This window comes from Protopterus annectens, chromosome 9.part0, assembly GCF_019279795.1.
Source record: "Protopterus annectens isolate FY-2018-M chromosome 9.part0, PAN1.0, whole genome shotgun sequence".
Lineage (NCBI taxonomy): Eukaryota > Metazoa > Chordata > Ceratodontiformes > Protopteridae > Protopterus > Protopterus annectens.
Genome location: NC_056743.1, coordinates 282387925 through 282400530, shown reverse-complemented (window position 1 = coordinate 282400530; position 12606 = coordinate 282387925). Strand labels below are relative to the sequence as shown.

The 12606-nt window shown below is 38.2% G+C and overlaps 1 protein-coding gene across 1 annotated transcript in view; it reads right to left on the bottom strand.

The window, feature by feature from the left end:
* The window catches only part of LOC122811191 (butyrophilin subfamily 1 member A1-like), a 331929-nt gene that overhangs the window by 104850 nt on the left and 214473 nt on the right, over window positions 1-12606 (bottom strand). Inside the window, exon 7 of the mRNA XM_044082864.1 lies at window positions 1773-1799. Within this exon, the coding sequence (XP_043938799.1) occupies window positions 1773-1799 (27 nt within the window). The remainder of the gene's footprint in view (window positions 1-1772; window positions 1800-12606) is intronic.

Below are 12606 nucleotides of genomic sequence, written 5' to 3'. Positions count from 1 at the left end.
GGACAGTATAGACAGGTACACCTATGCAATGAGGATGCTACATAAAGAAAATGATGTAAATATGTGGACGTAGCACATGATGTGAGATTACAGGATGAAGGAAATATGACTGCAATACTGAATCCATACTGCAACAGCAAAAGTCGCTTAGCTGCAGACAAGTTTGAAGCAACCACAGCACTGAATGGAACAAGCTTCATCAATTCAATTTGTAACAGTAGCCTTTCTAAAATCAAAAACATTTCTGATAAAACAGTGAAAAAAATGCATATTTTCTGATGGGTCCATTGCACATATTAGCAAAAGGACTTTTAACCCCTTACAATGAACCTCAGTGGAGATGCATGTCTGTTGGATACACCAAACATTTAATGTGCTCTATCTAAGTTCATCAGACTCACTATCAGTTTTACTACTTTTGCTAGTAATTGTATGATGAAAGCAGGAATATAATATGCAGTGCAAAACAATGTTGCACCCCTTAAATAAATTAATACTGCAGCTGTAAAAATCGCAGTGTCATAAACAAGCTGACTCTCACATCACCGCTGAATGAAAACAAAATTAAGACAAACCATATAAAAGTGCCCTTGCTTAAAGAAATATTAATTTTGCTAAAACACTAGAAATCTTTGTTTTTTTGTGAACGGAGTGGCTTTCCCCATCACAATGCCCCCCCCCCCCCCCCCCCACACACACACACACATATACAACCAGGGGTCTGCACCCTCTCCAATCTTCAACTTAATATTATCAACTCCAACTTTGAACGACTCAGAACAGAGTGATTTATACTCCCTTGCAATGCACATAAGTCTGTCAGCACACAAAAATTCACTAAACTGCATTTAGCAAATAACGCCATGCCCTGTAGCAGTTTAGCTAATAAGCCTGCAATGAAAGCAGAAATGGCAGCCTGCATTATGTGCCAGTTGAATGCCTCCGAAGATGTTAACGTATTCTGTATCAAAAGCAGAGTTCCGAAGGCAATACTTTTGAAGAACGAGACACTCTTGGACAGATGGGTTATGCAGCTTAAGTAGATGCCTGAAGGAAACGTGTAGTAGTTCATTCATAAAGTGACTAACAGTACATATGTTATTCTTGTAAAGTTAGTAAGGATGGACACATTGTATCACAGCCATAAAAAGTCTTAAGGAGATACTGGACAGTCAGTGGGGCACACAGTCTTGGTAAGCTTTGGCAGGGGACACTTAACAGAATATGTTTGGGCTTGCGTCTTTCGGCTTTTCCCGGTTAGGGGTCGCCACAGCAGAACTCCGGTCCGCTAATCATTGGCAGTAGAGTTTTACGTGCTGGCTTGCCGGGCCTAACGCACAACCTTCAACGAAGGAACGTCCATTCACACATGTCGCCATACAGAAGACGTTCTAACTGAGAATCGAAGGGCAACGTCTAACTGTGAGGCGACACTTAACAGAATATAAATTCTATTAAAGGAGGCAGTAGAAAATCAGCAGGTTGCATTTGACTTCAACTGGCATATTCTAATTTGTGTGCAGCTAATCATCTTAATTTTAAACAAAACAGTTCAACATACAAAGTCTATGAGAACAAGGACAGTACTTACAGTTTACAACAACATACATATTTTTTTCATTGACAAGTGAAAAGGCAGGCAAGCAAGTAAACAAAACAAAAATATAGCAAAATGAATTGTAAACAGTAGTAACTGTATTTATCTTAACCAATGTCTGTAGCTAGAAAATCTGAGAAATGTCTGAGAGGCTTTTTACACACAGGATACTCACCACATTCATGAAGCAGACGTTTAGTTTCTGAAATGCAGAGAAAACATAAAATAAGTATCATCCTTCTGTGCTTGCATCTGTTTCTAAGTATAGCAATGTCTTCCAAGTGCATCAAATGTTGGGCTCTCATTAAATTAATCAGGGGCATATTAAGGACTCTCAGCTCTCCAGATGTTCATTTCTATTCATAATTAGTAATCTAATATATTTAGAACATGCAAAATACAGGAGTCATCTTGCAAAATCCCTTACTAGTTATATCCCAGGCCAACAACCTATAGTGACCTTTGCATAACTCTGAATTTTGGAAAGAAAACTAAAGAAATAAAGACATTGTCCCAGCTCTTCCTCCCCAGCTGAAACTGCAATGACCTCCTGTGCACACCTCTGAGAAAGGCCAGCTTTAGATTAGGTGGGGTTTGTGACAGAGGCCACTACTGAATGCCAAAATCCACTTAAATAGCCTTAGAGTGTGGGGGCCATCATGCCTCCAGAATCTCTGGAGATATGGATATTCTGTGATGAAGTTTTACATTCTTTTTGTAGTATGATTTAAACTAAGCAAATCACAGTAGGGTCAGTTACTTTTATCCAGATAGCCCCCCCATCCTCACATGGCAGTTTTCAAATGCTTCTGCATACAATTCAGACATCTGACTATAATAAAAAAGGAATCCATGTAATGTAGTTCACCTTTGCTATACAGAAACAGTTGCCACAGTATAAAGTATTCCAAGTCACTTCACACATTTCACATTAATCCAGCAAAGCCAGAATAATGAACAAACAACAAAATGCAGCTAATCGTGTTCAACTACAGACAAGTACAGCTGCTTTGTCTGTGCATATGTCAGATGTCACTTAAAGTTGTGGATCATACTTCACACAAGTGCCTTCTATTCTTAAAGACCTGACAGTGACTGTTTAAAAAGAGTGAAGAACAAGGGGTCAGTTACTTTAAAGAGTACCTCAGTTTAGAAGTTATGGCTATTTCTGTGTGCACTTCACATGCTTGTAACACAAAATGCTCACCACTTATCATATTTCATTTCTGTGAACTTCCAAGCAAACAGTAGCCATGCATTAAAAGTATTACAATCTGCTTCACAAACATCACAGTGATTTGTGAAATGCACACTAGTCCTGCAAATGCAGATAACTCTTTAAACCGAGAAAACAAGGGGGTCAATTAGTTTCTACAGACATCTTCGACCCCCATTTATCAGTTATAGCTAAACTGACAACCATGGACTATATTTTAGCTTTGTTCCATGGAAACAGAAGTCTTAGCTTTGAAGCATTCCAAGTTCTTTCACATACATCATAGTAGTGCTGCAAGTTCAGGACAGCGAGCAAAACTCAGGCATCACTCATATTCACCCTACAGGAAGGCGAGCATTTTTATATTACTCAAATGTATTTAGTTAGTAAAACAACAGGTTTTGTATCAACAAATATTTTCTGAAGCCAAAGAAGCACTAAACATTCTACATGAAACAGACAAAAATGTATGAGACAAAAATACAGACAGCTGAAAGTTATGATGAGGAACAGAGCAAGCAAATTAGACAAAATCAGCCACATTCTGCAAAATCAGGAACAGCTGAGAACTAGCCAGCCACCGGCCCTCTGGTTGTATACCAGTAACAGCATAAATAATAACATTTACTTCATGCCATAAGCAAGTTTTTTTTGTGCCAGACTCTTCCAGTTTTGATTTCTTGCTCTGTCCTGGCAACTCTTCTCAATTCATCATCTAGATAGATCATGGATGGATGAGTAGGAGACCAACAAAGTGAATGGCCAAATCTACAGCACTTACCCATGAGGCACTGCTCCCACTTTTCTAGTAAGGGTACCTTACTATTTTTTTTAAGAGTAAGGAAACACCACTTTTCTTTACTATCATCAAATAATTAACACACAGATATATAAACAAACAAACAAATGCTTGAAAAATGCCCTACACGAGAAGTAACAGTGGCACACTAGGCAGTCATCTAGTTGGCCTATGCCTGAGGATGGCCTTCTATATATATTTACTAGTGACTATGTCATAGAATTTGTATGTAATATATCATAGAACATAAAGTGGATAACTATGGGAGTTAAATATACTTATCTGGATGTAGATAAGTATGAAAAGCAAGGGGAATTTATTATGAAATTGCTCATGAATCTTATTATTTTGGACTTGTACAGGTCCATCTGCCTGAAAATTATTACTCGGAAGAAGTAATCACCTTTGACTCTCTAACACATGCTTGGTATTCTAAAAAATGATATTTGCTAACATCTTGAATATATAACAGCAAAGAATGAATTGCTATAGCAAGATGATTATAAATAACATTCCCAATCTGCTTTGCTAATTACACTTATTTTTGCTGAATTACTTCTTCACTTTAACATTCATATATCTGTAGATATTTTGAATATGAATATACTTTTCAGGAACTTGACAATATGCTAAGATCTGAAATATAAAATAATTACTATTAATATCAGAAATTTCAGATTGTCTAATTTTAATTATAAACATTCTAGCTATGTAAACAAACTGGAATGCCTTGTTAGAATTAGAAATTCAACTGTGAGAGCAAAAAACATATTGCTCAAGGAAATAATTCATGCTGCCTATGATAAGAACTACAGGGACCTTCAGTTTTTAGTAAATAGAGTTTGTAAAGTTTAATTCCTCTCCCTTTTTTATGAATATCGCTGTCATACCCTTCATTATATTATCTGGCTCCTGTGAAACACAAGCCTCACATCTTTATTGACCTTCTTATGTTCATATTCTTGCATCTTTGCTACTGACTCACACTTCCATGCTCACTCTGTCTATATGCTCAGTATCATGAATTATAGTAGAGACAGCAAGACCTTTCCTGCCACAAAATGCAACTAAATTGAGGTGATGATTTTTGCTACCTTTTGTTTTATTTTTTTTATATGCATTCCTTCTTAAACATATAACTTTAAATGATCTGAATTTAGCAACAAAATTATCTATTTTTTAAAGAGAATAATAACTGAAGCAGAGAAGGCCTTAGCTGCAAGTCAAATGAACTTTTGGTGGGTTACCTTAGATTCAGGCGACATGATTTGGGAAAGGACATCCTCCTTATGTTAGATTCAGGCAACCTACAGCACATGATTTGGGAAAGGATGTCCTCCTTAAGTTTTAATTTTTGAACTGAATGACTATTATCTCGGACATAGAAACTAGACTGTCCTGCAATAAGATGCTCATTAATTCTTGGAAAAGTGAGAGAGGTCAGAAACTTTCTGGGGGTGACAAGCAAGCTGATACCAATCCAAGAATCACTGGGGGAATTAGTGTTTTGTGTGTGTGTGTGTGTGTGTGTGTGTGTGTGTGTGTGTGCACGTGCACGCTTGCATGTGGGTATGTGTGTATTTACTAGTACTAGTAATAAGGTAAACAGTCATCTTCTGTACAATAATGAACAAATTAATATTTTAGTGCTATGTTATGTCCATTAACTCAATATGCTACCATCGGGATGAAAACAGATAGTTTTTAAATGCTATTTTATATATTTGAAATTCGTATGTTTAGATGCTTATACATTAGTGTTTGAAATTGTTTACATTTCTTCAGTGATTGTATATGTTGCATCATGTGATTTTTAGAGGCTTATTTAAAGTTTTATGATTGTAGTGTTCCTATTGAAGTTCTGTATGTTCCTAGAATAAACCTGCTTTACGTTATTACATTGTTTTCCTGTGCTCACAGAGTTTAACAAACTTAAATAATGTATTTGTTCAGTATGATTAAGCAAATGCATTATTTAATAAACTTAAATAATGCATTTGCTTAATCATACTGAACATCCAAATAAGGACGGGAGGTGGGATTCAGAAACCATTACTATAGCGCATTAAGGAAAATAGAGTGGTAAGTGGTACATGCAGAGAGGGGCCAGTTTAAAGACATACATAGCATGATCAGGCTACAATAAAAAAGAGTTCAGTATGCCTTCCCTGCAACTCACAGCATAACAACATGCAAATGAGTGCTGATATGCTAATGACAGCTACTGCATATGCAAATTATGACAGCAAACATGGAGGCAGGATTCAGCCATGTATAAAAATAATATGATGAGCTGTAGCAATCAGATTTTTTGTTCACCAGCATTTGTGAGGGAACAGGATTAACACTTATGCAAAGATGCTAGGAACAGCATTCACTCAGAATGTGTTAGAAGCTGCTTCAGAAGAAAATGTCCACAATGTTCTGTGCTGTGACCACAACTATGTTGCAGAAAAGTCTCTCAGTGGTTGCTGTACTATCACCTCCATGACTAGGACAGAGCTGATTGTGCTACTGTGCAAATAGAGATATCATACTGGAGCTGGTTTACTAATGCCATCCTTAGATGGGATCAAAGGGGATGTGAGGAATGCCTATCACAGATGACACACAGTTTTGTGCTGTATTAGCCATTTATGTTATGTGGATCTTCCAGTATCTAACTGGGGACACATAGTAGGAGTTTTACAGGATTCAGCCTCATGAATCCTGTATGATTTCCTAGATGTGATGCTGATGCATGTGAAGGATCAGATGTGTCACCCCCATACAGCATTCTGTTATATCACCCATTCCCTGAGAACCTAGGGCCATTGATTTCATCTACCTTACCATGAAGGCTTTATCTGCTCCAAATGGGGTTCAGTATATAACTAGATTTTTCCAGTGCAGTACAGCAGCGATGCATAGAGTATTATATATAACATGTCCCGGTGCCATTCAGGCAGTTTCCATAATTTACACATCTGGCACATGTGATGTATACCAGTATTTAGTGATGGATGACTTTCCACATGGTCATCTAGTTGCTATGAATGCACATTATTGACCCTAGAGTCCATGACAGTCTGGTGACATGATGATATGCAGCAAATTGCTCATACTTGTGCTTGCCATTGTGTGTTACAACTGACACAGCACATGCCTTGGAACCATGACCTTTGACCCCCCCATATATATCCCTCAGACAGGTGTAAAGTGTACGCCGCAAGGAATATCATCAGACATCTATCTAGACTGCTAAATTCTTACTTCTGTTTCCCATGTACATTTGGTAGTTCAATGCAGTAAACTTCAGAGACATGCAAGAAGCTATTAATGATGTGAGATATGCTATATAACTTGGTGCTAAGTAAACAGTTACAGCAAAGGCAGACCATAGTGTTGGCCAGTACTGTGTGACAGCAGAGGAGGATGAGCTAGGTGAGGAGTGAAAGCAGGAAAAGACTGCAGCTGGTTCGTACGTGAGGTAGAGGTAGGAGAAATATGTTATGGCACAGGCAAAGAGGCAGCACATGGTTAACAACTATGGACCATGATGAAAAAACACAAAAGCAAAGTGATGCATACATATACACATCCAGGTTATGAAGTACAGTGTGTGGATTGGCCATGCTGTGGATCAGACATTAGCTAACTAATCAGAGAAAGGGGTGGGCAGGCTACAGCCATCATTTATACATGATGGGGGGCAATGTAGCATGGTGCTAGAGGTGCTTGCACATGCTAATGGAGTTGTGACGTGTCAGGCACCATCTTCTCTAATAATGGTGTGGCGCTATAAGAAGTGAAGTATTGGCTTGGTGTGACTGCACTCCTTGTGGAGGCAGATGAGAAATGTACTTCAGGGGGCACTGTAGTGTATGTGGGCACCATATGTAGGAATGTGGCTTCCCCCCTTATGTGTGGTTGTAACATGCGGCTGACTCTCAGTGCAGCCTGTCCAGCCAGGAGGCTGTACTATTCATGGGCATCTACTAGGGAGTGCATTTCTGTGGAACTCTGGGACCCTGACTGTGATGTGTGAAGTGAGCCTACAATGCAGCTGTACAAATGGTTTATGGAAACTTCCATGGTCATGAGTAGAGATGAAGGTGTTGCCAGAAGAGTGATGTCCATGTGAATTGCCATGGCCAGGGATGGAGGAAATGGTGGACCCAGCAAATTGACATCTACATTCACATGACTGGCCTTGGACAAGGTTGGTACTAGTCATGTGTGCAGAGTGGCTATGTTCACCTGTTATGCGCAGTTGTCCCCTACCTCAACTATGCTGAAGCTGTCATGTTGAAGCTGCTGCAAGGGCCCACTAATGGCTGTCATGTGGGCTGTCATTTCCTGCAATGATCAAAAATATTTATGTTGGTCATTGATGTATTCATACAGAACACATAGCATACTGATCATCATGTAGAATGCTGTGCCCATTCACAGGATGATACAGTAGGTATCAAGAGTATCATGCGCTACCCATTACTCATATCATTGACAGGTACCATTACAATTCTCCTCAGTGCTGTGTGTGCACCTAAGAACTTTGCAGCTTTTAGTTATTAACAGCATTTCACATGCTTGTATTCCATGTGTGAGAGACACCTGGATAGGATGTCCTTCATTAAACACTGGTGAATCAGGGACAGCCATTCTGGGCTTATGCAGTCCCCTCAGCTCTGGAGGAACATTTCTACAACTGTTAGGTTTGCTGATAATACCACTTTACTCCTTTGTCCTCTGATAGCCTCTAAAGACATGTCAACCTGAAGCATGTGGAGACTTGGATTGCAGGATCCTCTCCCATGGAACATGTGAAACAATACAGATAACTTAACTGTATATAAACTGTACATGTCTGAACCTAACCATCAGCCATACATTAGACGGACAGCTGCATGGCAGAAGTATACAGTTGGTGTAAATGCATGCATAGTTGTCCGTGCATGATGTATTCGTTGCTGCCCTGATTTCCCTGGTTAATAGAATGACAGTAAGCTATGTGTGTGTACAGTGTGCAGTGGTGCTCACTAGTTTATTCTTGCAGTGGTATAACACAGGGCACATCTGGTTCATCCTCCACAGACATATGAGCAGTCATCACCTCTGCTGCAGGTGTTTGGACTTGAAGTTCTGATGTTTCTGTGTGGCAGTACAGTTGTATATACAAGACAGACAAGCTACTGATATGCTACATGATTTGCATTTGCCACTACTCAACTGGGGCATTCATGGTAGACACTTTGGCACTTTGAATCAGTCAGGGTCTCATGTCCAAATTACCAACCATAATCGGTGTCCTTAGAGTGTCACCTCTGAGTGTTACTAGAAACTGTTCCATCTCTCTGAGCTGATGATGTTTTGTGGGAACAGCTCCAATGGCAAACCTGGTAGCAGCTATGCATTGCTAAATGCCAAGATCACCCATAGTATTTAGTTGTGCTTGGATTACGGAGCCTGGCTCCATTTATATTGAGCATAAATTGAAGGAAACACTAGCAAAAGCAATGACAGTACTGAAAGATACCCAAGATTTCTTGGAGACCTTATCTGCATGTACTCAGACATTTGAAAAGGGAGTGGAACTTTTTATGGTAACTATGGATGTAAGGAGTTTGTTTACAGTCATTCCCGATGAGTATGGCATTGAATACATAAGTAGGTTCTTGACAGAAAACAACATTTTTAATAGGAAAATGGTTTTACAAGTATGTCTTCTACGTGATATTGGAAAATAATGTGTTGTCCTTTGAAGATAAATATCTACAAAAATGGGGCATTGCAATGGGCATGTCATTTGCCAGCAGCTACTTGAAGATTGTCATAGATCAGTGGGAAGTAGAGTTTATATTTAATGTGATGAATGGATGGAAGTCATAGATTTTATTCTATAAAATATTTGTGGATGACATATTTCTCCTCTGGAATGGAAATGAAGAACAATTGACAGCCTTTGTTGAATACCTTAAGAGTACAACATCATTTTTAGATTTTGATGTACATAGCTCAAAAGAAAAAAATAGATTTTCTTGCTGTCACACTTGTTTGAAATAAAGATGGCAATTTTGATGCACAGATTTATAGGAAGGGATGCTAGAAGAACCGTCTACTACACAGAAGGAGTATGCATCCAGGACATGTCTTTCCCCATGTCATTAAAGGACAGTTTCTTTGTACTTCTAGGCTATGTATAAGTGATGTGAAGTACAATGTAGAATTGGAACAGTTGTACAACACATTTGTAAGAGCGGATATAAGACAAATGGAGATCTACAAAGGTGCTTCAATCACTAATGATATGAGAGAAGCTAAATGTAGACCATATTATTTTCATGATAACAATGAAGAGGGAATTAAATGCACAAATGGGGATGTGCCAGTAGGCATGAGATTCTCACTTACTTACAGTAATGATGTAAGACAAGTTTGTGGAATAATAAGGCAGAATTTGAAGATCCTGACAGCAGATGAAAATATTCATGTATAGTGAGAGAGGCACCAAGATTTTGTTTTAAGAATAAAAAGAATTTAAAACAACTGTTATGTGGAGACAGACTTGTGAAGAAGAGGAGTTTGGCAATGGAGAAAAAGGGCATGTTTCCATGTAGGAATTGTAAAGCATGCAGATTCGTAAATTCCAAGAATAATTTTTAGCACCCTGTTACGAAGAAGGAGTATAAACTTAATACAAATGCTAGCTGCAACACCAAAAATGTAATATATTTGTCACCAGTTCTAATGTATGTACAGGATTTTATATTGGGAAGACGAATCGTCTCTTTAAAGAAAGAATCCTGAGACACCTTAGTTACACCAGGTTAAAAAGTAGAACTAATGCCCTATCACAGCATATATTAAATTTCCCTGGCCAGAGTTTTAACTTTGTGTCAGAAGTGCTGTTAGAAGGAGTAAGGATGGGACGTATAGGTAATATAAAGGAAATAGAGGAGATTCGCTGGATCACAGATCTACAAGCTGATCACCTGGGCTGAATGGGATGCTCCCTTTAAGACCCTTACTGAAAGTCTGCATGTCCTCCCTGCGGTCGAGTGATGGTAAAGACATGCAGGTAGGTGTGTGCGTGAATGGGTGTGCCTTCTTTGAAGGTTGGGCATCGGGCTGGCAACTCGGCACCTTAAAAATCTACTGCCAATCGTTAGCAGACCGGAATTCCACTGTGGGAACCTCTAACCCAGAAAAGCCGAAAGACATTACTTTTTACTTAAAGGGCAGAAATTCAGGAAGAAGATGCTGATTGGTTAAGTTATTAGTTAAATCAGTGCAGTCACAGAGAACTTGCTATAATCTGATGAAGGCATTTTAACCAAAAGTGCTCATCTCGTTGTTGATTTTATGAAGTGTTTTATATGTTTGGATTGCTTTTAATTACTCTATCCTGCCATGGTGATTAACTTTGTTTCTGTTTTTGTCATTTATAAAAGAAAGTATAGATGGCAGTTTGCTGTGTATCCCTTGTGTGCTGGGCTGTTAACTGAACCCTTTGATGTGTATATTTGGAGCTTCAATGTCTGTGTGAACATCGATCATGACAATTATGCCATCTGCATTCCAGTGGTCCTGAGTCATGTGACCTGTCATAGCATGACCTACTTAATTGCATGGCAGTTGCTGTTTTCAGAATGCAGTGCTTCATTATGCAGGGCTGTTCTGGCAGGCCAGCTCTACTTTGGTACTTAGGTGTGTATGCATACCTAATGCCAACTTGGCCTCATTGTGCCATTCTAATCATGCTGATTATCACAGCAAGGTTGTGTCATCATTCTTTTTGAATTCCCCATTAGTGTTTGCCTTTTCATACAGTGTTTCAGTTCATTTCTGTATATTTTTTATATAAAATAGTTTATCAAAATTATCCTCTTCTAGTTAGTCAGATATAATTCTATCAGCATGAATAAAGTGGTTCAAGTAATGAGATCTGAGTGAATTATATCTTGTAAATGTGTGTTTGAATCTTGCAGTCTCTTTTTTAATATTACATTGTCTGACCTCTGAACAAACATGGACTAAAATTAATGGATAATCTTAGAAAAGAAACCGCTATGCATAGGCCTTGACCATTAATCAAAGACTAAACAAACTGATATTTTAATTGAATCTCATAACTTACCATTCATGTATTGCACTTTCATGTGCTTGTTTATTTTGTTCACTGACTTATCAGGTTATTTAGTCCATTTAATTCTCTTTTGCATTACTTTTTAATGACTAAGCTTTGAATATGATATTAAAATAGAAAGTGAAGCAGCATCTTCTGAAAAAATGTGATATGTTATAAGTTGAGTCCCAATTAATCAATGGCTAAGTCCACAAAAATTACTTTATCAAAAAAAAAAAAAAATAGCCCATTGGCCTTACTTGAAGGGAGATTCAAGTCTATACTAATGTTGTATCCTATGTATGTGCAAAATCTGGGGAAATTTGTAAATTTCATTGGAAATGTCCATCAATCCATAGGGACTTGATGGACTGTACATTTACCATTACGGTAAACCAACTGCAAAGAGCGATATTTTCAAACAATATGGCAAAGCACACCAGAAACTGCTGAATGCAGCTTGATTAAGATACAAAATCAAATAAATGTAAAAACAAACACTGCAACCACGGAGAGGATGGTATACAACTAAAATCATATGTAAACTTTAATAGCAAATATAAAACATGGTAAGAAATATATGTGTAAGAGCTCTAAGATAAGCGCTTTTGGCTTGATGCCTTTCTCAGATCTTCTAGAATATAAGAGACAGCTGCACTTAAATAATTGAAAAGTGCTCTGATATCTTAGAGGTTAGGATTTCTTCATCTTAGTTCCCGCCCCTTTAATAGGGGGTTTAAAAGAGCCATTCCATTTAGTCCTGGTGTTTTATCAGCCTGTAAGTCTGCGATATGTCTGATTTCATTTATCTCAGTTCTGTTAACTATATTACTACCTCTTGTACTCTCTTTTATAATGTCCAGAACACAAAATGAAATTTATGGCCA